The sequence below is a fragment of the Apium graveolens genome, chromosome 7 (assembly GCF_009905375.1).
Source record: "Apium graveolens cultivar Ventura chromosome 7, ASM990537v1, whole genome shotgun sequence".
In the NCBI taxonomy this organism is placed as follows: Eukaryota; Viridiplantae; Streptophyta; class Magnoliopsida; order Apiales; family Apiaceae; genus Apium; species Apium graveolens.
This window is the reverse complement of record NC_133653.1, coordinates 5,517,895-5,542,983: the sequence shown is the minus strand read 5'-3', so window position 1 is coordinate 5,542,983 and position 25,089 is coordinate 5,517,895. Positions and strand designations below refer to the sequence as shown.

General features: G+C 33.5%; 3 protein-coding genes and 1 long non-coding RNA gene across 4 annotated transcripts; 2 read left to right on the top strand and 2 right to left on the bottom strand.

Annotated features, from left to right (window-relative positions):
- Positions 1-5,896: 5,896 nt before the first annotated feature.
- LOC141673162 (protein SMALL AUXIN UP-REGULATED RNA 12) lies at positions 5,897-6,412 on the top strand. The gene has a single exon (XM_074479894.1). It carries the CDS (start codon positions 5,897-5,899, stop codon positions 6,410-6,412), a length of 516 nt encoding a protein of 171 aa, XP_074335995.1.
- Positions 6,413-11,384: 4,972 nt separating this feature from the next.
- Positions 11,385-12,790, bottom strand: LOC141671607 (uncharacterized). Its single transcript, XR_012555184.1, has 2 exons — positions 12,657-12,790; positions 11,385-11,678 (listed from the first exon to the last, which is right to left on the bottom strand). It is a non-coding gene; the product is annotated as an uncharacterized LOC141671607 (long non-coding RNA).
- Positions 12,791-13,782: 992 nt separating this feature from the next.
- On the top strand, positions 13,783-16,138 carry LOC141671606 (glycosyltransferase family protein 64 C3). The gene is made up of 2 exons (XM_074477887.1): positions 13,783-15,430; positions 15,512-16,138. The coding sequence occupies exon 1, from the start codon at positions 13,950-13,952 to the stop codon at positions 14,907-14,909; it is 960 nt and encodes a 319-aa protein (XP_074333988.1). The 5' UTR covers positions 13,783-13,949; the 3' UTR covers positions 14,910-15,430; positions 15,512-16,138.
- Positions 16,139-16,594: 456 nt separating this feature from the next.
- LOC141671459 (protein ACTIVITY OF BC1 COMPLEX KINASE 1, chloroplastic) lies at positions 16,595-24,340 on the bottom strand. The gene is made up of 13 exons (XM_074477714.1): positions 23,988-24,340; positions 23,338-23,544; positions 23,014-23,103; positions 22,789-22,935; positions 21,307-21,471; positions 20,505-20,645; positions 20,235-20,414; positions 19,464-19,659; positions 19,039-19,166; positions 18,158-18,229; positions 17,629-17,741; positions 17,300-17,517; positions 16,595-17,035 (listed from the first exon to the last, which is right to left on the bottom strand). Exons 1-13 carry the CDS (start codon positions 24,225-24,227, stop codon positions 16,971-16,973), a joined length of 1,962 nt encoding a protein of 653 aa, XP_074333815.1. The 5' UTR covers positions 24,228-24,340; the 3' UTR covers positions 16,595-16,970.
- Positions 24,341-25,089: the final 749 nt, after the last annotated feature.

The following is a 25,089-nucleotide window of genomic DNA, read 5'->3' as shown; positions in this document are numbered from 1 at the left end:
GAAATTTTATATAGTCTATATATGCGGTATACATGATAAAACATACTCCGTCCCTCCACCATATTGTTAATATTACTTTCTCTTTATGTAACAAAAAAATTATATGTACGCGATTAGGTTTGGTGTAGTTGGTAGCTCAAAATCGCATCAAATCACATATGACGGTTTCTTAAATCTCCAACCTTAGTCACAATTGTGGTTGCGGTTAATCACGATTTTTTCAACCGCAACTTTGCCGTTGGTGCGAATCGACTTGTGATTCAATCACGACTTGTACGATAAATGATAAATAAAATAGTTTATTATATACCTATGAAATCTTAGAATTTTGTAAAATTTAAGTGCTTGATTACCGTAAATCGTAAAACACATCCAGTAATATACTCCAACAAAATAAATAGATAGTACACCAAAGCCCAACACCTTTAGGCCAAACTTTTTATTTTATAACTTTTATATTTGGTATTTTATAATATATAATTATATATATATAGCGGTTTGTGATTGCGGTTCGATTTTTGTGATTATTTAAAAATTAAAACTGCAGTCAATCCGTGAATTTGTGATTCTTGTACTTTCAATTCGTATTCGATCCGCATTTTGCAAATATCCATAATAAGTGGTGTGATTGGGAGCGGTGCGAGCAGTTGGTGCGATTGAGTAGATCAATCATGTTGATTATGATGTACCAACAATATCATGTATATAACAATACATACACACACGTATATCTTGTCTCGCATTAAGTCGGGATTTTTATGTACAAAATAACCTTCCTAATTTTTCAAATAGGGACAAGAACGTACATCTTACTTTCCTTGGACCGATGAGCGGGACACATAGGTTTAGTTTGGTTGTTATGGTTGGAATTCATTAAACATGACCTCTTGTTGCCGTATCACTATGACACTACAAGAGAAAGACACGCATTAGAATTACTACGATGGTAACCTAGCTATCTGTATCAAATTTATGACTATCATCAATTTCAGCATTATGACTTTTTCTGAACCTTTCAAGTAGTATAAATTGCGCTTACAAAGCAAAGCAGATACACATCATTCCTTGTTAATTAAAAAAAAAGATTAGCAGAATTGTTCGGTAAAGTGTTGATGCATGTGTAAACAATAGTAACGACCATAAGAAAGCACTATATAAAATGGAAATTTGGGATTAATTATTAATGTAATTAATATAAATAAAAGAGGAATGTGATCACGAGGAGAGAGAGAAGAAAAGGTGGAGGGGAACATAGTGAAAATCTGACTAGGGGTGTTTCATGTTTGGTGCAGGTAGAGCTGACAATTCGTTCGTGTCGTGTATTTTCGTGTTTCGTGTACTTGAATGTCAAACACAAAACCGACATGTTTAACATTCGTGTACATTCGTGTTCGTGTACTTTCGTTTCGTGTCGTGTATATCGTGTTAATTGAATATTAATATATATTAAATTTAATATTAATATAAAATAAAATATAAGATTTTTAGGTAAAAAAATTATAAAATATATGAAAAATATATATTTAGATCTCAATTATATTCAGTATAACGAAATCAAATAATATTTTAAAAATAAATATGCATACATTTATTATAGTTCTACATATATTTATAAAAAATATTAAAATTTAATTATAATATTTATTTATGTCGTATACTTCGTGTCGTGTCGTGTACTCGAAGGTTAAACACAAAACCGACACTAAATCTTGATCGTGTACTTTCGTGTTCGTATACTAAAAATGCAAACACAAACACTAAATTTTCGTGTCATTTCTTGTCGTATAAGTCGTGTCGTTTTCAAAATTGTCGGGTCTGTGCAGGGTGAAGAATGAGATGTGTAAGAGGTGGTGTGGCCAACTTAATTAAATAATTATGTTGAATGTAGCTAATTTTGAAAGTATAAAACCTTTCGAGGCTTGATTCGTGTAAGCCAATAATTACATAAATATACTAAGTTAAAGTTAAGGAACTTTTGCGCAATATCAATACCAATTTACCTAATTTTTCTTTATTTTAAAGAAAGACGACAATTGTGCTCATCAATAAAATAAAGTGTTGATGCAGTGATTGAGTTATTGTCTGGAATTCGATCACCCACGTATGTTAGTTGTTATTAATTAGGAAAAAAATAACTAGATGTCCAAAGAAGCTATTAATTATAAGGAGGTAATTTCATTAGTTATCAGTTACTACAAAGGAAGGGCGACATTGTAGTGAGGACACTTACAATTTCAAAGGTCAAGGTAATTACATTTTAGTGGCCTCAAAAAGTTTTAAGATATACTATCAAGTTTTACGATTAGATTATAGACCGTGCTCTCTTTATTTTATTTCAAAAAAAAAAGTGATGTTTTATTTTTTAATCCACATTTTTTTGTGTGATTAATCCACATTTTTAAGAGTGCCGAACACATGAAATATTAACAACTTGATAGATTATACCTTGTTTGTTTTGATTAAAAATAAGGAGAATCATGTACCTGACCTCAGGTAATATTTTGAGATTATAACATTTTCTCATATAAATATACGAGGATAAATTTATAAATTCAAAATAAAAAATTGATATTTACAAAAATGACATTAAAAATGTATACAAAAATCTTATAATTTCATAGGAGTTACCTGACATTAGACGCAACAATTTTGGACACGACATGACTTACACGACACGAAAATTTAGTGTTTGTGTTTGTATTTGTTTTTTTAGTTCACGACACGAGAATATACAAACACAAAAGTACACGACCGAGATTTAGTGTCGATTTTGTGTTTTCCCTTCAAGTACACGACACGACACGAAGTATACGATATAAATAAATATTATAATTAAATATTAATATTTATAATAAATATATGTATATTTATAATAGATATATGCGTATGTATTTTCAAAACAATTATTTAATTTTATAATATGTATATAAATGTGATCTAAATATATATTTTTAATATATTTTGTAAATTTTTTACCTAAAAACTTATATTTTTATTTATATATATATTTTAGTAAATATTAATATTCAATTTTACACGAAAAACACGACACGAAATGACACGAAATGAAAGTACACGAACCCTAAACATGCCGATTTTGTATTTGACCTTCGAATACACGAAATACGAAAATACACGACACGAAAGTATATGATACAAACGATTTGCCAGATCTACCTGATATCCCATTTTTTAATATGCCCTTTTACTTTTTAACCCACAACTAGCAAAACCCCTATAATGCGTTGATTTATAATGTGCAAAATCAGTACGAATGCCATCAAATAAAAATTAGTCGGGAAATAATAATTAATCCGTAACATAATGCGTTCGGTATGGACTTTCATATTAACATCGCATGCTCCATTACACACACATGGTGATATACACGTCTTATTTGAAATTGATGACCCCCACAAGAATTAGGTCACATCATGTGACCTAACAAAACAAATGCGTTCGAATTGTTGTACAACATTGAGGCACAATACTTCAAAGAAAGTGGATTAGATGGATGAATAATAATGTGTGTTGATCCGACATTTTATAAGAAAAGCGAGAGTGATACTTGGCGAGTGTCAGTGGTACGTGTTACATATTTTTGTATGATCGAAAAAAGTTCATTTCTTTGAAATGTTTGGGATTGGCTTTCTTCCTTTGAAAAACTAAATTTTAGGATTTGAGAGAATTGAATAAATTTTTTTTAATAAAAAATATATTTATATATAACTAGTTTCATGAACATATTCGTAAATATACTATTCGTAATTAATTAAAACAAAAGCTAGTCTTTTTAACAATTTTATATTTTACAGTTAGAATTTATATTTGTGTGATTCTATGATATAATTGAATTAAGTTATAAAATCAAATTTCATTAAATTTTTTATGTTTACTAATAAAATTATGTATTCACAAAATTTGTAATGGAATAATGTGTATGGGCGAAAATGCCTCAAATTCATTATCATCTCATTATATGTACGGCAGCCCAATTTAAAAGGACCATATAATTTTCTGTACATGGGTCACTAAATGTATAACCATAGGCAGCCCAACTATTAGAAAGCCCATTTAGATTAATGGATCGGGAGTTCGGGACCGTAGTAAATGTGGACTCATAGCCCATTGCAGATCCTTTCTCTTTATTATCTAACATTTGAGATTCTTACCTCTTCTCCCAAAAACAAGCTAAAATATATAATTGGAGAAATCAGATGAATGATACGAGCATAGTTAAACTTATCTCAAATAAGGTTTAATTAAAACATGAAACACTAGTATTTCATATAAATAATAACTAATGAAATCTTTTTAACCCTCAAATCTCAATATGAATGTTAAAATAGCTCATTAGTAGAGGTGCGAGTAAACTGATCCCTCGACCGGTTATAAAAAGTTGCAGTGATCGGATAGATATACAGTAAGGTTAACTTGTCCAAGCAATTTTTTTATCTTTCAGAACTATTTTGTGATATATTTCCCTTAATATATCCTGAAATATAGTGTATAAGTTTATACTTAACATGTACAACTCAAACTTCAAACTCAGAATCACATACAGCAGTTAGCCATGTGACATGTACTGCCAAACTCTTGTAGTGTGTAAACTACTTCAACTTGCAACCTTTTCTTTTAATCACAACTGGTGTAAATTTCAAAGTCATATAATATTATTATTTACATGTTAAAATTTAAGTTCTCCTTCCCCTCCTTTGACCGACCTTCACCATAAGTCCATGACAACATAAACAACATTAAAAATACAAAAAATAAAGACTTCTAACATGGTATTTCCTAGAAATGCTAAATGCAAGGTTAAGTTTGACAACCTCAAGGCAAAGTGCCCCTAAGCAGGTGAAGTTTTCGAGTAAAAAACAATATATGTTGAGTAACAGATTCCATTTCAATGAGAGCTCAGTGCTTTTGATAGCATATAAGATTTGAAGGAACAAACGATTGTTACAGTATAGAAATTCGTTATTTACAGATTTATAATATCGTAAAAGACGATCTTCAACGAAAATAAGGATAGTAAATCTTGCATTTGCATGAAATATTTGACATTATATGTATCGACTTTTGATAAGCACGAATAATATATTATATTCGATCATATCGATCTTATATAAGCACGGATAATATGTTACAACGAATTATGTAATAATATAAATACACATAACTGCATGGAGTGTGAATTAATCAACAAACTAGAAGCCAAAGAAAAAAACTAAGAGCGCTCCTTCCAATAATTATTTGATAGCATATAAGATTCAAAGGAACAAACGATCGTTACAATATAGAAATTTGTTATATACATATTTACAGTATCGTAAAAGACGATCTTCAACGGAAATAAGGATAGTAAATCTTGCATATGCGTGAAATATTTGACATTAAACATATTGATCTTCACTAAGTACGAAGAGTATGTTACAGTTGATCATATCAATCTTTAATAAATACTGATTGATCTTTAATAAGCACGGACCGTATGTTACAACAAATTATGTAATCATATAAGTACACATAACTGCATGAGTATAAATTAATCAACAAACTAGAAGCCAAAGAAAAAAACTAAGAGCTCCTTCCAATATTATATTTGATTGTCAACTAACTCTCCCTTAATAATTAAGAACCCCTCCTAATTGGCTAATAATGAAAGAGCAGTTGTATTATTATAAGCTAAATCTAATAATCTGCAAATCATAGACCTGGAAACCACTCAGTACATGCAATATAATAACAATCCTTGAAACTATTGTTTAAACTCCAATCCCCATCACCCTACTAGTATAAATTTCAAAACAGATCAACACATTAGATTACATCACTCACTAATCATATCAAAGATAGAGGTCTAATCTTATACACAACACAATAATCATATCCTATGGATTCCAAGATGTCTAACAAGATCTGTGAGATTGTTAAGCTCCAGCAAATTCTTAAGAAGTGGAGAAAGGTTGCTAGCTCAAAGAAAACAACCAGCCCTGGTGGAGGAGGTGGAAAGAGCATCAAGTTTCTTAAGAAAACTCTGTCCTTCTCTGATCACAATGCACTGCAAGGGATGGCTCGGGACAGTGCTGTCCCGAAAGGATCCCTTGCTGTCTGTGTTGGAGAAGAAATGAAGAGATTTGTCATTCCTATGGCATACTTAAGGTGTCAAGCATTTGACATTCTACTGAAGGAAGCAGAAGAAGAATTCGGGTTCCAGCAAGAAGGTATTTTAAGGATTCCATGCCAAGTTTCGCTTTTTGAGGAAGTTATCAAGCTGTTGGATGACAATAAAGATGCAGAGGTCATTCAAGATTATGTTTTTACAGCATGCAATAACTCACTGGCCTGCAGCTTAGCAGAAAGCCCGATAACTAATACTTGCCATCCACAAAGTCCAGTCTGCAGATAACTTTAGAGTTGAGACTTCTCAACCTGCTTTTGTTTTTATGTTGAAGCAATTAGAGAGGGAGAACAATGTTCATCATTCTTACTTTTGAATATTATTTGTTTGATCACGTGAGACATGTATCGTACACAAATAATGTAAATGCATTCACTATTTGAATCACCAGCAATGTTGTTTCGAAAAATTTATCTTGAATCATTGATAAACTTCTAATTAATGATAAGTATTAGTACATTTAAACAGGATAAACTGGCATACATTTAAGAATCAGTAGAGGGCAGTGGTGGCAAAATTGCTCCTAGTGCTATAATAGGTCCAGAATTCGATTTTCACTCCCCTCTTCCCCTGTACTTAAGAAACTAAATACATTGTAAAATAGGTCAGCGATCCTCATAAATCGCTCACCTAAACATTAAAATGGCCAGATTATGATAACCTGACAAGGTAAGACATTTGAACATGATAAAGTGGCCTACACTTAAGAATGAGGATTGCGCAGTGGTTGCAAAACTGCTCCTAGTGCTAAAATATGTCTAGAGTTTGATCTTCACTTCCCCCTTGACTAAAAGAGAATACATTGAAAATTTGTCAACTACCACCAGGAAAACCCTCGCCTGCACTCTATAATAGCCGGATTCTGATAACCGTACAGGTAACAGTAAGACTAAGTTTTACCTACTGTTTTTTCCTTTTACCAACTCAACATTCAGAAGAACTCATATCAATTTATGTACAGATCTTAAAGCAACAAAAGCTATAGCAAAATGATTAGTATATTAAACATTACTTTGAACTTAATAAAAACAGATGCAAATGCTTACAAGAGCAAAAAGTTGATTCCATTTAATCCAGGTTTAAGTTAATTTTAATAGAGTCGTATTGTGTTTTGTACGGCAGTTTAAAAGTTCTAAGCAGCATTACTTAATCCATGTGCAGCCATGAATACACACACACTACAGACACAAAATCAAAATATAAAACACTTATTAAGTTTTAGGATTGTCACAGGATTACCTAAAAAAAGCATATCTCGAATATAACTCTAACTGTAACTATGCCTACGTATCAAGTTGCATATAAATAATAACCACCAAGTTCTCCAGATGTTAGTCCAGAACTCAGGACCACACAGACACATGAAAACCTCAGATTCAAACAATATTCAGGCTTCAAGTATCATTCAAGGATAAAAAACATGGCAGACAAATTGTAATGACTAGATAATGCACAACCTGTCATTAAATGATCTTTAATTAGTTAGTTTTTCAGATTTTTCTTTTAAGGTTATCGAAGATTATCAGATACTATGCACTCCTATAAGATAAGCATCTGGACAAATCTAAGCTAATATGAAAAGTGTCAAAACTGTAGTGCATCGAAGTGTGTAAATCACAACTTTGTCATGTATTAAACAGAAGTAACAGCTGATGAGATTCGCTACAACTTTTGAGGATGGTATAACTGATATCACAGAAGTTTGGATGCTTGTAATATAAATAAACATAAAGCAAGGATCCGTTTATCAACTGTCTTTAAAGTAATGCTTCAAACAGACGTGATAGCTACATGTTAATTTAGCCAAACAAGATCAATGAGTGAGGCATGTAAATGTACGATCCGTAAGTCTTGCCCTGCATACAATGTATTTAACTAATGCATGTGTGTTTAATATAATACACAAATGTGCACTTCTAACAAGAGAAATCATATGTTATTTTCTCAGATCACATGCACCAACAGAGTCACTGACTGATATTTGGCATTTAAAATTAACAGCGGGATAATAATTGTGTATTTTTACATAATTTCTTACATAGTATGCGAGAAACCGACACAGTCAAAGTCAAATTGCCACCCCAAGATTTAATTTGCATAAGACCTCTCCATGGTATCTGTACTGATACCCATGTGTTATCTTACCAATTGTAAGCAAAGAGTAAAACATATGGGAATCAAAGAAATTTCAAACTACCACCAAGAGATCTTAATAATAAACCTGACTATAGGAGTTGAAATATGACAACTTCGCAAAAATGCATATGATTTATTAAACATAATTCTCTTTACAGAAATACACACCTTGTAAGTAGTAAACAAATCATGTTAAAACATAGGGATTCCTCAGGTTCATAGACAGAGTTCTTAAGATGGAATGGCAATCTGCTATATTTGTTTTTTGAATTGTAAGCAATAGTAAATCTATAGAGAGTACTAATACATAGATGTTATATCTTACAGTCTTAGATATAAATTATTAATATATAGTTTCATTTAAATTAATTTTACTATTCAAGAATTGTTTTTGATATGTATCAAAGACCTAATATGATTATAACTATGGATCTGTGTTTGAATGAGATTACATAGAACAAACCTAGATTAATGTAATGAACTCTGCTGCACTTAAATTCCTGTACAGAGAAACTAGATTCTTCATCCGAATCCAAAGTTTTTAGATGTCAACTGTTTCAAATTTAGTTACGCAAAAATAATCCTATTTACAGTTACAAATCTGACTGACACAAATGCAGATTATCTGTGCAAGCATTACTATTTGAGTCTTCCAACAAGTTTATACTAATTAATAAACATGTACTTCCAAATAAGAAGTACTCATCTCATTAGTCTAATTTTAATTTCATAATTTACGGTTGTCTGTAAAAGGGAGTGGAACTTCAGCTTTGAATTTTGTATTACAGCATATTTTGCAAACTCCATATTTTCATATATATGTTTACAAATAATGATAAATTTAAAAAATGTACAATCAGCTGACCTATAAAAATTTATGAAACCACCTAATTTTGTAGGTTTATTAGACCATATCATAAACTACTTTGCCTACATGACAAGGAGGAAATTTCTCCAATATGTTAGATACAACAACCACCATTGTTCTATGGCACCTAGTATAATCTCCTAAACTTGTTTAGAAGTCCTACCATACTTTACTAAGCATGTTAACAGCATATTTAGCTCTATTATAAATGCCGATAAGTTTTATTCGTAAACCTATTGGACGAAGATAGACATTTACCTATTAAGTAAATCTTGCTTGCATTCAAAAAAAAAAAGAAAAGTAAATCTTGCTGCAATTTAAATGTACAGTAATTAAGTTTGAAACTATGAGGTTGCTGAATAGCAAGATATTTAGTGGTAAATTGGCCTTCTTTATTTTGGATCTAATAGAGAACTGCTTTTACTCCAGACTAGTAAAAATATGCAGAAATTAATTTGACAAGGGAAGCAGAAAAGAAGTCGGATCCCAAATCCCAGGTAAATTAGAGGAAAACTAATGTATCTCAGAGAATTAGAAACTGTCAACGATTGTGTTGGACCTCATTGTGATTTTGCCAGCCAGGGGGCTCATGATTGGTCTACCTATTTTTCCAAGTTAAAAAGTTATTAAACTAGGTACTTTAAATCATGTATAGGAATAAAATGATTGTACTTGATTTAGTAGTTCAATTGAATTAAGAATGGATATATATTTCCTCAACTTTTATGGTTGTTAATTAATTTATGGAAGTAGATGGTTGTTAAGATACTTTTCTTTAAAATGTAGGACTATTAAGGTTAAGATTTCAATTCAAACAGATGTTGTCAATCACTATTAGAAAGAATTAATGATTAATATAAATTACAGATCTGATGATAACGAAAACTCTATATATAATGACAGCAATGGAATATGCTCGGATATAGGTAACAAAATCACATTTTTCAACAAACAAGCTTAAAAAAGATTTTTCATTATAATTTGGATTTCTTTAAAGATCTACAAGGGGTCAAAACTCAGGAGTGATTCATGCCTCAGTTATAACTTATCTCAATAAAAGAGTCCACTTAAGGGAAGAGAAGACCTGGGTGAAGGCACTTGAAACAATCAAATCAAACTAAAATTAATAATAAATTTTTAATATACTATTGGAAATTTAAAACTGTCTAAATCCTGTAACATTACTGAACTATATTACACACATTGTTCTTTGCCATTCTCCTATACCCCTTCATGAGTAACTGGGTAGGAATTTTCTCCCAAGTATTACACGTAACAGCCACTGAGCCACACTTGCCCTGTGTTATCCAATTTAATCTCTCACACTGGGTTAGAAGTTGATCCATATTTTACGAAGCATTTTAACAACGTAATGATCCACATTATACATGTCCAAGACATGTTGTTTATACCCCAAAAGGCCTTCTCCAACTATGGCCAAAGTGTTTTAGCTACTTTTCAGTTGGATGATTATAAAATTCAACTGAAAAGTAAGTTTTACTGCAACTTAAACTTACATTAATCAGTTTAATCTACGAGGTTGTGAAATAGCAAGATATCTATATAACAGTGGTAATTCAGTCTTTTACATATTATTCAATAGAAAGACAACGTTTTAAGTTCGGTTCCAATAGATACTGATATTACTCCAGACTTAGTAGAATAGGCAAAAAAAATTGAAACTGAAAAAAGAGAGAGTAAGTTTTGGAGAAAAAACAGGAGGAGGGTAAACAAAGAAGAAGATTAATGTATCTCAGAGAATTAGAGTTTTAACTTTTGTCAACCATTATGCTATACCTCATAGGGATTTTGCCAGAACTGGCTCATGATTGGGCTACCTATTTTTTTAAGTCAAAATTTGTTAAACTATGTATTTTCTATTAGATACAGGAATAAAAATGATTGTACTTGATTTAGTAGTTTAATTTTAGATTGGATATTTTTTCCGCATCCATTATGCTAGTAGATTTCTTTAGAAAAGTAGATGGTTGTTAGGAAGTTTTTCTCTCAATTTAGGACTATAAAGTTTATGATTCCAATTAAAAAAATGTTGTCAATAGCTATTCAGAGAATTGAATGGTTATGAATACTGAATATGATAAAAAAGGTAGACCTTGAAAGTCTCATACAGCCATGGAATATAGTAATATATTCACAAATAAATGACCACAGCTCCCCCAAAAAACCAGATTGATATAGAATCACATAATAATATAGATTGTTCACTTAAATTAAAGATTTACATTGGGTCGTAACTCGAAAGTGAATTCATGCATCAATTATAACTTATCTCATTGAAAGAGTACACTAGAGAGAAGAGGAGACCTGGATAGAGGCACTTGAAACAATCAGATCAAATTAAACTTGCAACAACATGATCTATCATAGCTACCACTTTGCTTTTGAAACTACTCGATTCCGCCTCGAGGTTCTTTATGCCATGTCTCCATCAGTGTAATTTGGGAAGGTAACACACTTGAAAACTTTGCACTTGGAGCACAGTATATATCCAACCTGCAACTCTACTTAGTTAAAATACTTAAATTTAATGCATTTCAAATGCATCAGTATATATAAGAAGCCAAGATAACTGGACCAATGCTATCTAATGACATGAAATATTCTAGTAACTTTCTTTATCAAACGCCTTTATCATAAAGACTTTTAACATGCACTATCTTTCTCGAATCTGAATGATCAACAATCAAGACATAAGTTATCCTCTGCTCATGATAAAATTTAACAAAGTTATGATAACACTCGGGGTTCCTTTCACTCGGATCAGACAAGGATGTTTTCCAACAAAATACTCAATGACCCATAAAATAGAAAAGGGCGAATAATATAGCACTTCAAAGATTTAAAGAAAGAGTTCATATAAGCAGGGTTTATCCCGATAATACCACTACAAACTGAATTTTCATCCAGAGTTCTGTACTACATGAATTACTATTTACAGCCCATTTGGTGCATATGGATTATTTTGTCTCTTTAGGGAAAAAATTGCTTGACTTGATGAAGAAGTGAATCTTGCAAATGAATGAATTACGGTACACACACGGAGATAAACTAATTAGCTGTTAATATCTTTCATAAACAGAATTAATCTCATAGAATGTTTACCCGAGTAAAATTAGGTTCACCTTATGTACTCACAAGTTAACTAAGGTATCCAGTTTAATCATTATTGGCTGAACCACGAGAATGAAACTAATAGCTGGGAAAACACCCAAAGATGGTAAGAATTTTAAATGCATATAGTATCACAGATTTTTCTCCCTCACATCAGTGTCTGTGTAAGGTTTATCCAGAACTACTTGGTTTCCACATATTTCCTTTCCACTATAAAAACATTTCCACTGCTGAAGTATATTAAGCTACATTTAGTGAATGAATTGGTGCTTTGATAGGAAATAAGGAGCACTACTTGGCAAGTAAAAGAAAAGAGGTGCAAGAAGTAATAATTACAGCTCTGCAAGATGGACAACGACGGTAGATCCTATTGTTTTCTGATTTCACGTTCGTCTTCTGCCCTTTACAAAAATCACAAAGCAGCCATCCTCTTCCTTCACAAGGTTCACACATAATTCCCCCATCAACCTTTCAATAGAAATTAATGGATCAAATTTAGAACGAAAGGCTAGATTCTGAATTATCTGTAGGAGCACAAACAGAGACATATGCATCAACCCGACATCTATCTGAATGTTGCGACATTTCAGGAATAGCCAGTGAAATTGGGGTATAGGCCGGTTCATGTTTTATTTATGCAATTTTGACTAGTGCCTTTACAGAATTAGGAAGGCACTATTGGACAATTGAAGCCAACATCCAATACTTATATCGAATCAATGCACCGTGGTGTAAAATATATGGAGTCATTTATCAGATAAAAATATGCAATCTATAGTTTCAAAGTTGTAAAAGCACTCTTCTTTTTTATAGCTATGCTGTAACCTCTGCTTCAAGAGCGAAAGTAACTGCAGATGCATAACATTAATTAGAAAGATAGGATTGTTGCACTCTCTAATCCTGAAACTTCACTATCTTAAAGACACTACAAAGACTGTATGACCTTGTTCTGTTTTTGGACTACACTATTCAAACAACCTTTTATTTTCGGAATAACTTACATTTGCCTGATGTAAAACATTTATAATACCATAGGGTAAAAGAGCTTAATACAATTAGCACTAGAAAAAGAACCTGATATTTTCACTCTAGCAATTGTACTCACATATCATGCATATGCACTATACTCAAAACAGTGAGACATTATGATTATCACTAATCCAATTCAAAGAACCCGCAAACCTGTTCTTCCAGAGGTGTGCACCGCAGTGGCTTCCACATTATTCTATCCGACGACAAAGACGTATTTAATCGCACAAGTTCAGGACTAGTCATACCCAGTGCACAAGACTCCCGCAATAACATGGTTCGAGAAACCTCCCGAACCATGCAGTGAGTAGTAGTAGGCATAGCCATCTGCTTCTTTCACAATCACAACCATTCCCCATCTCAACAACATGATAAGAATAATCAAGAAACCAAACAAAATCACACCCTCAATCTCCAATAAATTACAAAAATGCCACTGACACAAAACTCGACCCCACATCCTAAACTTAACACCCCTGCGCACATTAGCCTACAACAAATCGTTAAATCAAAATTTCAAACCAATCATCAGAATAAAAACACTGTTTAAATTTTAAAATCTCTACAGGCGCACATTAGCAAATCACCGGAGCTTTGAAAATGAGGATCATAATCTTCTATATATTTATGCTATTATGCGCCGCTTATACAAATTCAAATCCATGTGACCCGAACAACCAGAGAGATCCGAAAACGCTCCGACCCGATCAGCTCACAGTCCTCATCAACGGCTACTCCGAGTCACGTATACCTCTCCTCCAATCAATAGCTGCCACGTATGCATCTTCTCCGATTGTATCGTCCGTACAGATTCTATGGGGAAACCCTAGAACTTCGATAAAGATCTTATCTTTATTGTCTCAAAACCTCTCGATTGCATCTCCCGGAGCTCCGATCGCCGTGATCCGGCAGAAAAACGATAGTTTGAACTCGCGATTCAACCCGCGGCGATCGATCTTGACTCGCGCGGTGTTGATTTGCGATGACGATGTGGAAATTGATGTGAAATCGGTTGAATTTGCGTTTACGATGTGGTCGAAGAATCGCGATAAGTTGATCGGATTCTTCGGCCGATCGCATGACTTGGATATTGTGAATAGGAATTGGATGTACACGATGCATTCGGAGAAGTATTCGATTGTGTTGACGAAGTTTATGATTGCGAAAATCGAGTTTTTGTATTTTTATCGGTGTGGTGGTGACGTGGCGATGGCAAAAGCGAGGGAGGTTGTGGATAGGAGGAAGAACTGTGAGGATATTCTGATGAATTTTGTTGCGGCGGAGATAGGGGAGGGAGTGATGGTGGTGGAAGGGATGAGAGTTAGGGATTACGGAGATTCGAGAAATGAAGGGAGGAGTGGAGTGGAGAGTGTAGGATTGAGTAGTCGGAGAAAGGATCATAGGAAGAGACGAGGGGAATGTATTACGGAGTTTCATAGATTGCTTGGGAGAATGCCGTTGAGGTATTCATATGGGAAGGTTGTTAGGAGTGTTGGTGAGCAAGCGTTGTGTGAGAAAGGCGGGAAGTTAGTGCCTTGTGATCGTCAAGTTGTCGATTGAGAAAAATGTATGTCATAAATTGATGATGATGACGATCGAGTGGTAATAGGCGTCTAGGCGTTTCTTATTAAGAAGGATGTAGGTTGTAAATTGATGATGATGATGATGATCGAGTTGTTCTAGGCATCTAGGCGTGTGTTTTATTAAGAAGGATGTAGGTTGTAAATTGATGATGATGATCGAGTGGTACTAGGCTTCTAGGCGTTTGTTCCACTGGGGGGAGGGATGATTAGATAAGCCTCGGAAATGTTGAGGGTAATCGTGTGCTAGTTCATTCTTTTGGTTTGTTTATCTACATTGGGTGTTTCATGAAGATGAATCTAGAAATATTCAGAAAAATGCTTTAGCGATAATTTGCTTAAATAACACCGGGATGTTTGCTCGAGTACATTGTGGTCGACTGGAGCAAACATCAATTTCGGGTATCTGGTTATGGATGAAAAGAGGGAATAATAAGCAGGGAGTTGTGGTTGTACATTACAATCAGCTGACAGAAGATGATTGGAAAAATAGCAAGTCAGGTGTGCATCTATGATTTTTGTGTTATTGTCTGTCGTTGTAACCATACCCTCTCTATGCTGATGACTCAATGTTCTCTTCAGGATTGATATTCTAAAAGAGCATTATCGTAAGCATGATCCCTCAAACGATCGAGAAGTTACTATTTACTCAGGAAAGAAATTATGTCAATAAACGATCGAGAAGTAAGATTTGGTTCTATATAGCAAGAGCTTGTTCAACTGGTTTTGCGCTTCTTATGTGATGCATTTGTAGTGACAGCAGGTAGTTGCTTGTTCAACTGGTTTCGCGCTTCTTATGTGATGCATTTGTAGTGATTTATCTCGACATCTGCAAGGGTGCTTTAGACCTTACTCCTTGTGCTTATGATGTCTGTGTTGATACATTTCTCTGCCTTCATGTATTTTAAGTAGGGCTGTTAAAAAAATTCGATATCCGTCCGAAAAATTCGCATTCGTATCCGAGAAAAAACGGATATTATCCGTATTCAAAATAAAGCGGATATTATCCGTATCCGAATCCGGGATATTCGAATCCGAAATCAAATAAGTATATGATATTTAATTTATATAAATATATAATTATATATAATTTAAGATTTATTCAATTAGTTTATAATATGTGTATATACATTAAATATTACATTTATACAAATTTTACATGATTGTACACATACTTTATACATATATAAATATATCATTTGAGTTTAATCGTAAAAAATATTCTAAAATTATCGTCAATACGGTGAGGTCATAAAAAAATTTCAAAATGTCCGATATCCGTCCGAAATATCCGCATTCGTATCCGAGAAAAAGCGGATAATATCCGTATCCAAAATAAAGCGGATATTATCCGTATTCAAATCCGACGATTACGGATGCGGATTAGGATTAGGCGTATCCGTATCCGAATTATCCGTTTGACAGCCCTAATTTTGAGTCTTGAAACATTTCTGCATCCATCAGGGATAACTCTTCAATATTTCTAGTTCATCTGAACTTCTGAAGGGCATATCTTTACCTTATCAGGTGTTACTGCACTTCAGTGTGCACCCTGTAGCATAGTTGGAACAACAACACTTTCTATTTGCCAATTGGCTAGAACATCACACATTATAGAGCGATGCGTTAATCCGTAGAAATCTTGAGTCATATAATTCATAAATATACGCAGAAATCTGGAGTCCATATATTTCACATCTACTTCATATCCAAATATCCACTGCTTTATACATGGTTCATATGAGACAACAGTCAGATAAAGAATTGTCAAAAAATCACTCCGTATATGAAATAACTCTCCTCAACCTATACTAGAAAGAAAAGAGCAAATAACTGTAGAAAGGCACATGCAAGACGCATGCCTCGACTAACCTAGCTATGTATACATTTCAATATTTATATACATGTATTTTCGTAGAGTGTGTCTCACCCTTGCATCTGAATTTTCTTGTGTTAATATATGCACACTTTGGAATTTCACCTCGAAACCAACAATTAGGTGAAGTCGTGCTGTTTTGCTATATCGATGACATGTTATGAATCATCTATCAGACAAGACAGATGCACTCCATGAGAGCATGGCCTCCCGAGCAACTGATGGAAAACCTGAGGGTATCACAAAGTACTTCAATATCATTCAAGAATGCATTATACCAAACAAATATCAAGGATTAACATAACTTGCAATATTAGTTTTTTGTAATTTTTGTGCGGAAAATAACTAGTTCTTGGTCACATGATTTTAAGAAATGGCCAGTTAAATCACAGGAGATGTCAAACTAGAGATTTGTAAGATGCCTATTCAAAAGATTACTACCACATAAACAACCAATAGAGCACTTAATATTAATGTGTTTATGTAAAATTTACCTCGAGCTACCTCTACTGCAACAGATGGTATATCTATTTGGTCATCAAGCAATTTATATACGTCAACAAGTTCATCGATGTGAAGCTTAGAGTCTTCAGTTAAAGCAAGGAGAAGCTGCCTTCGAATCCCAGCATCAACTAGGAAAAGACGAGCACCATCTTTTATAGTGTCTGTTAGGTCCAATTTCTTCTGGACCTGCATCTCTCTAGACAGTTCCCTATTGAAACAAATGTCAGATGCGAGCGAGTTAGATCCTTGAAACATTCAAGTGAGATAGTAAAACATACTTTCTTTTGAAACATGAAGTGAAGAGGGAAAGGGGTACTACATTTGCTTCCCTTGCAATGCTGGGTTGCTACTCATCTTTGCCACATTTTCCTTAGCCAGAACAATTAGGTTTTCAAGCCGTTTCCATTGGAAAAGACCATCTTTAAATAAAACCTAACATGAAGCAGAAGTTTGTGAATCAAAGTAATTTTAAGTGTCGGAAACTAAGTGGAAACCGGGAGTAGAGAAGCTATATTCTACAATTTAATGATAGCAAGATAGTTGCTCATAAGACTATCCTATAAGTTTATGTATTTGATGCCGAATGGAATCATCTTTTATAGTTCAGTACTAGCGAGCAGAAAAAATTCAGGTCACCAGCACTGAAATAGTATATACTGTAGTTCATTACTGAGAGTATTTTTTTTAAGCTAGACACACAGAAAATGTCGTATAACATTAGAGAAGGAATCTAAAAAGTAATTCACATATACTAAATTAGAAAATTAGCTACAAAACAAAAAGATCCTCATAAAGAAACACTTTAAAATTTTAGTGATGGATTATCATCTAAGAAAATTTTGACAAACCTGTATAAGGCGTTCACGTAGAGCAGGGTTTGGATCTGTTAGTAGGCGTTTTGCCACATATGGATACGCAACCTGGTACAAGATAAAAGAAGATATGAACGAATTAATAAACGTAGAATAATAAACATTAGCATGACATCTAATACCATAAAAAAGATATACTCTATATGCCTGTTTGCATGTGTCTGTACGCGTATTTATGCTGGAAAGAATAAGGAGAAATGCCGAGTGTTGGGTGCCGGGGTGGGGGGTGGAGGGGAATGTTATCACAATCCTTTATTTATTTCTTATGTTTCATCCAGTTGACAGGAACATATTGAAGAATGAATAAACTATGCAGACATTCATGCATAACTTTTGCTTCATTCGCCGTAATTTCCGTTATTCCACAACCTCAAACTAGAGCTCAGTCCTCCCCGTTCATGATTTCACTCATTCCTTCCTCCCACTCATATATTCTTTAAAAAACATAATTACTCGAAAATTTATAGTCCAGTGACTCCAGTCTCTTCACTCCCTCGTCATCTGCCCTTCCCTTCTCCATTTAATTTTCATACTTTCATTGCAGCCCAACCTCCATTATGTACCAATTAAAAAATTAAGATCCCCGCAAATTGCTTTTCTTATCAACACAAGACATAAGCTGCTTATTTTCTTCGTAAAGTTAGAAGTCAAAGATTTATATCAGCTCGGTAGAATCTAATCAATACATTGTCCATTCTCCTAAGGTTTTGCATAAAATGAAAAATTTGCCCGATAGTGCAATCAAGCTTGATTCAGATTAATAGAAGAGAGGCATGACAACTGACTTACATTTAGTAAATTTAAGCATTTTAACAAACATTGTGCGCTACATAAATTAAGAGGATAGGAGATTTAACCTCTAGAAATTTAAACTCTGGCTTCAATGTAAAACAGATGCCTTCTTGAGTTAATAAAGAACGAATGACAAGAGAAAACCTCTCAGGTATACGGATAGGATATTGGTAAACCAATTGATTAAATTTTCCTGCAGCATATGTAATTAGATCAGATATTCATGGTTATCACATTTTAGACAACTAATTCCAATCAAGGACAAATTAAAACCAAAAACATGAACTGTCAAAGGTCTCAGATATCATAATTCGATAAAATATTGTTATGTGCACATAAATTCTGAATCTAGATTGTATTCCTTATGGCCCTGGTACTGAATCCCAGCTCATTATAAGGACCATAAGCAGCAGTTGCGACACTACAGTGCCCTTTACATCACTCTATATTTAAGCATCAGAAAACTGCAATTTATTCGAAGAGAAAAAACCTGTAACACTTCTGAAATTAAAATCAGACAGTCCTTTCCCAGAAGAGTTTTGCCAGATTGATTCCAAGGCTGGGACAATTGGAGTGACATCTGTTCCACTCGCAAGGAACCCAAGCCTAGTGAAATCGTTAGCCATTTCAGCATAATCCTCATTAACAGCATGGACCACAGCATCAATCAAAATTTGTTTATTTTGCTGGATGGAGAAACAAAAGAAACAGGTAAATACTTAATATCAGAATCAGTGAACACCGAACAAATAATTTAGAAACCTAGGTCTTTCATACTTGCGCATACACACAATCAATGACACAAGCGAAAAGGGTCAGATATTCACTATAGACAGATATTTGAATCAATTTTATATTGTAATGTCAACACTCAACAAACTTCACACTATTAAAGAAAGGGGTTTCAGAAATTAGAGTTTTGTATACTTCATTTATTACAGTATTACTTACTGTATCGCATTACCTAAACAAACATCTCAGAAAAATCAACGTATACAAGAACTTCATATAAAATACCCAACAACCCTTATGATTCATCAATTATCACACATTACACAAAAGATTTGGAGATGGCTGGAAAGTCCATTCAAAAGTACACAAGGCTTCAATGCGTATATAAAACAACTCTAGTTCAATGTATATTTTGATGGATCTTATTAGGTATGGAAAAACTTTATACCATAGAAATGAAAAATGCAATGGTAATTAAATGTTTGCCCTCGTATTTGACACTACATATGTTTTGAAGCACATATCCAACCTGACTCAACTGAGCAACATTTCCAAAGTCCACATATGCAATTCGTCCATCACGCATAGCGAAGATATTTCCTGGGTGTGGATCCCCATGAAACAATCCAAATTCTAGCAACTGACGCAGAGCGGCACTCACTCCAATAGTCAAGAATCCATCTATATCAAGTCCAGCGTCCTTAATAGCCTGACAAAATAAGAAGAATCGGACCATCGGTCAATTGAAGAAGGTGATAAACTCTTAACTTTCTTAACAGAAGAAAGATGGACAACATACTTGTGGATTAGTACACCGTATACCATCAATCCATTCCATTACTAAAACACGTGAACCTGAAAGTTGTTTATAGACCCGAGGAATTTTCACAGTAGGATCTCCTTTGAAGTTCTCCAAAAAGTCTTCAATGTTCCGAGCTTCCTGAAATTCAAAATACATAGTCAAGGAAACACCTAACGTTCAGATGCTACATTATCTTCGGGCCAGTTAGCTAAAATTTACGTAACAAAAACTTGGTGCCGTCTGATTTGGAAATGACAAGTGAATAATAAATCATATGAAGGGAAAATTTGATCAGCAGGCCCACATTAATTTACTCCCGTAATGTCCTGATTTCATATATAGGATTTCTCAATAGTACCTCTTGCTACATTTACTTTTACCAAAATTCTCTACCATACTCTCAAAAAGATAGCAGGAAACCAAAAACTTAAGTTATTTGGGCCTAAGAAATCAAGATTACTACTATGTCTCTCTTTTCTTTTTCTAGATACTAATTCAGACCATGATGAAATAGTCATTTTTTTGGTGCAAAAATTTGCAAGAGAGAAGCAGCATTTTAGTAAAGAAAATGCATACCAGAATAAATTTAATAAGAATGTTTAATATATGATCTCATAAGTGATAAGGCTGTGATAAAATATGTTGAAATTACCTACGCAGAATATAATTTAAAACTAAAGGAGCAACTTAAGGACATCAATCATTTCTAAAAAAAAAACAAAGCTAAGGCGGGATTATCTTTTTCAGACTATAACAAGCGGTATATCATTTGAAGCATAAAAACAATTGCAACCAATACCAAGGTATAATCAAGTTCCTCCAGAAGCTTTTCGCCAAACTCATCAACTATAAGTTCTGCATTGCAACCTAGTTTCTGTAAACTGATGCCATTCAGAAAGGATGCAAGAGTGCGGAAAAGAAAAAGATCTCGATAGATAATAGGCTCTATCTCAGGCCTTTGAACCTGCAAACAGAGTCAATGTGTTAGTTTTAGCAAGCTACACATTTCATAGGCTTTTTAAATATGAGCACTGTTCTTGTTATAAGTGTATGTTAGACTGTCAGTGTTAAGTTTAGAGGAGTAACGGAGCGGAAGTAATCAGCATCAAGTAGTTTGATAATGTGATCGTGCAATAAATCTTATCTTAGATATTTATCCAAGTCTGCACCAGCACCTGAATCACATTTTATTCATTACGCATCTTTGCTACAGAAAAATTCCAAACACTCCAATTTCGGCCAATCAAGATAAATAAATTAAACAGCTTGAACAATTGCTGAGGCCAAGGTTAAACCCTAACCAGTAATTTAGCCGGGGGGGGGGGGCAGTGCATAATTCCACTAATTCTGCTTTACTAAGTAGGTTGCCTAGATTCAATAGGCAAGGACAAGGTAGGTAGTACGTTGTTGGGACTTTTGAAAAAAATTAAAGTACACATTCCTCTACCTGATGCGATAAAGCATGTTCAAGGTTTCCTATACTTCTGAAAGAGTTGTCTGCTGTTAGTTTACATGGCAAGTCCAGTCAAATTGGATATCTTACTGTTTTAAAATATGTGTGCGGTAACATGCAACAGCGCTGTAATTACATTTCCGTGGTGATTTTAGTTTAATGTGAACATACATGATTTCAATACTTTTCTTTTAATAGTTTACAAAATTTTCAACATAGCTTCTTTATTTTTGTCGGGAACATAGTAGAGTTTTTAATTACATGGGGAGGAGGAGTGATTACAGGGGGCAGGGGGTGGGCAACAAGTGCCTACCTAATGTAAGCACACTACGCAATCCCTGAATCTTTAACAATGATCTCATTTTATTTCTATTAATAGGCAACTGATCTCAACAATATATTTATAAAATACGTGTGTAACGACCTCTTAAGTGGGGGAATTATGATTGCTATATATCTATGCATGGATTTAGGTCACAAAACAAACCACAAAAAATTCATTCAAAAATCTAATTCACAACTTTGGATATTCCCTTTGTGCTAATACTTTCTCCTTAGTATATGTGATCATTCTCTTGGTCCTCAAACTATAATAACTTGCATCCAAATAGTTTTAGATATGATGGACCAATAGTTTCGTCCAGAATCATATTAATAAGGAAAAAAACAAAGACTTCTTCAATTAAAATTGAAGAAAATGAAGATTTGCACCATCTTTATTTCTAAGTGTAACAAAATAATATAAAAATTAATTACGTGGAAAATGAAGACTAATGAATGCCTATATGTAAAAGATTGGAATAGAACCACGACAAGGGTTTAATCTACCTTAATTGCAACTTCTTCCCCTGTGGCACGTAGAGTAGCTCTGTAAACTTGACCCAGACTTGCAGCTGCTATTGTACTAGATGAAATTTTGCTAAAGACAGTTTCAAGTGGTTGACCCAATTCCTCTTCTATAATGTTGAAAGCAACCTACACCATAGTTTACATATTACTGAAAAAGAAGAGAGTACAAATTAAGTTATTAATGAACTATTAGTGTAGTAATACCTTATTGGGGAAAGATGGAACATCATCTTGAAGAATGCAAAGTTCATTCATGTAATCTTCTCGAATAATATCAGGTCTATTTGCAAGAACCTATAGAAGAAAAACCAGTAAACATTATAATGTTCAAAGATTCATTTAAACCAAACTTTGTCCTTCACATTCGAAACAACCACTGATCTCTATAGTAAATTTAAACCATTAGCAGGGCCACAAACACTATTATAGACTCAAACAGACACCATCCTTCCATTCCTATTCATAAAACGATCTAAATAACTAATGCTGGAAAAATAAGTTCAATTGAAATCAAGAAATAAAACAAACCTGACCAGCCTTGATAAAAGAAGGACCCAAATCACACAAAAGATTCCTGAGCTGCCTCGCACGAAACGGAACAACTTCTTCATCTCTACCAACTAGAAAATCATACACCAAAGTTGAATAATAAAACCCCAAGCTCCACACAATCTCAACCCCTCTACCAATCAATGACAATATCGCCCCTTGTGATTCCAATACCTTATTCCTTACCTACACCAACCACACACAAACAAAAAAAAACACTCAATCCACAATCACTCAATCCACAATCATAAAGTCAAACCTCAAAAAACCAATAATCCCTAGCCACAATATTCTACTAATTTATCGAAATTAAAAATACACCGTTTAAATTACGTTAAATTATTAATTTATCGAGATATCACTATACACATGATCAACTTATACCATCCACACACAAACATAAACCCTAAATCCACAACAAAATAAAGTCAAACCTCAAAAACCTAATAATCCCTTAACACATAATCCTAATCATTTATCGAGATTAAAAATACACCGTCTCCATTACGTTCACCCCGAAAAAAATCATCCATTCATCAAAATTCAAACAAACACATGATCAACCAAAATCATCCAAAAAAAAGCATAAAAACACACAAAATCACAAACAACACAAGCATCATACATACAGTTTCAGGAGTATATTTTCGAAACGGAATACAAACGCCTCTTTCGATATCGAGCTGCTCTAAAGCGCTACTATTCAGCTTCAAATTCAACAATTGACCTTCATTTACACTCGAAGCACTTGAAATTCTCGCCGTCTTTAAATTTCTTCTCGCCGGAATTCTCCTCACCGGAAAATTTTCCGGCCGGTGGCCCAAGAAAGATGATCTATATACAGTGTGTGTGCTTAATAATAGTTCCATTTTTAAAAGTGTAGCAGAAATGAATATATATTTAGCTATATATACATTTTTGTACAGGTGAAGTTGTGTGTATGTGTGTAAGTATATTTGGTTGTAATAAGACGAGAAAGAGAAACTGGAGTTAAAGACTGTACGATAATGAGGTTCTGTGTAGTCCACGTATGCATTATCTGATTATTGGAAGTTGTTTTATTTGAAATAATAGAAATAATACCTAAAATAAATCACTTCTAGCCTTAACCGTCTAGAATATTATATACGCGCACATCGCCCAAAATATTCACGATATATATATTTAAAAAATGTGTATTCAACTTTTCAAAATTTAATAAAGAGTATACATGTTATGGCTATCACTTTTGCTTGCTTTTAAGAAAAATGTGTATATTCAACATACATATTTACAAAAAATATAAAATATGAATATGCATATTTTTACGTGCGTATGCTTTGTTAATTTTTTAAAAGCTGAATACGCATCCCACATGTGTGTTCCGTGAGTATTTTGAGCACCCAATTGATATTCTCGGCATTTCTTCTCAAATGATGGATATTTTGATTTTTCACCCTCATTTTTTTTTCTTTTTAAAACATAAAATTTTAAGTAATTTTTGTAAAAATGCAATTTTTTCAATTTTAAAAAATATTATTTTTTTAATTTTTTGTGAAAAATAAAATTGTTCAGTTCAATGCATGTAAAGTTGAATGAAATCAGGCTATTACGTGAGCCCGTAGGGTTTATCCAGTGCGCGCCCGAAAGGTAGTGGCTGCGGGTTACCTACGATAAAAAAAAAGTTGAATGAAATCACGTGCAATTTTGAATGTAATCATTTTTTTTTGAAATATTTTTCATAAAACTAAA

What these genes read in the sequence shown, in the direction of transcription:
- LOC141673162 (XM_074479894.1), top strand. Translation starts at nt 5,897, where the DNA reads ATGGATTCCAAGATGTCTAACAAGATCTGTGAGATTGTTAAGCTCCAG.
- LOC141671606 (XM_074477887.1), top strand. Translation starts at nt 13,950, where the DNA reads ATGAGGATCATAATCTTCTATATATTTATGCTATTATGCGCCGCTTAT.
- LOC141671459 (XM_074477714.1), bottom strand. Translation starts at nt 24,227, where the DNA reads ATGGAACTATTATTAAGCACACACACTGTATATAGATCATCTTTCTTG. An exon ending in ATGTTGCTCAGTTGAGTCAG is followed by an intron (nt 19,660 to 20,234) that starts GTTGGATATGTG and finishes TTCTCCATCCAG; the next exon opens with CAAAATAAACAAATTTTGAT. An exon ending in TAATTTCAGAAGTGTTACAG is followed by an intron (nt 19,167 to 19,463) that starts GTTTTTTCTCTT and finishes CATATGCTGCAG; the next exon opens with GAAAATTTAATCAATTGGTT.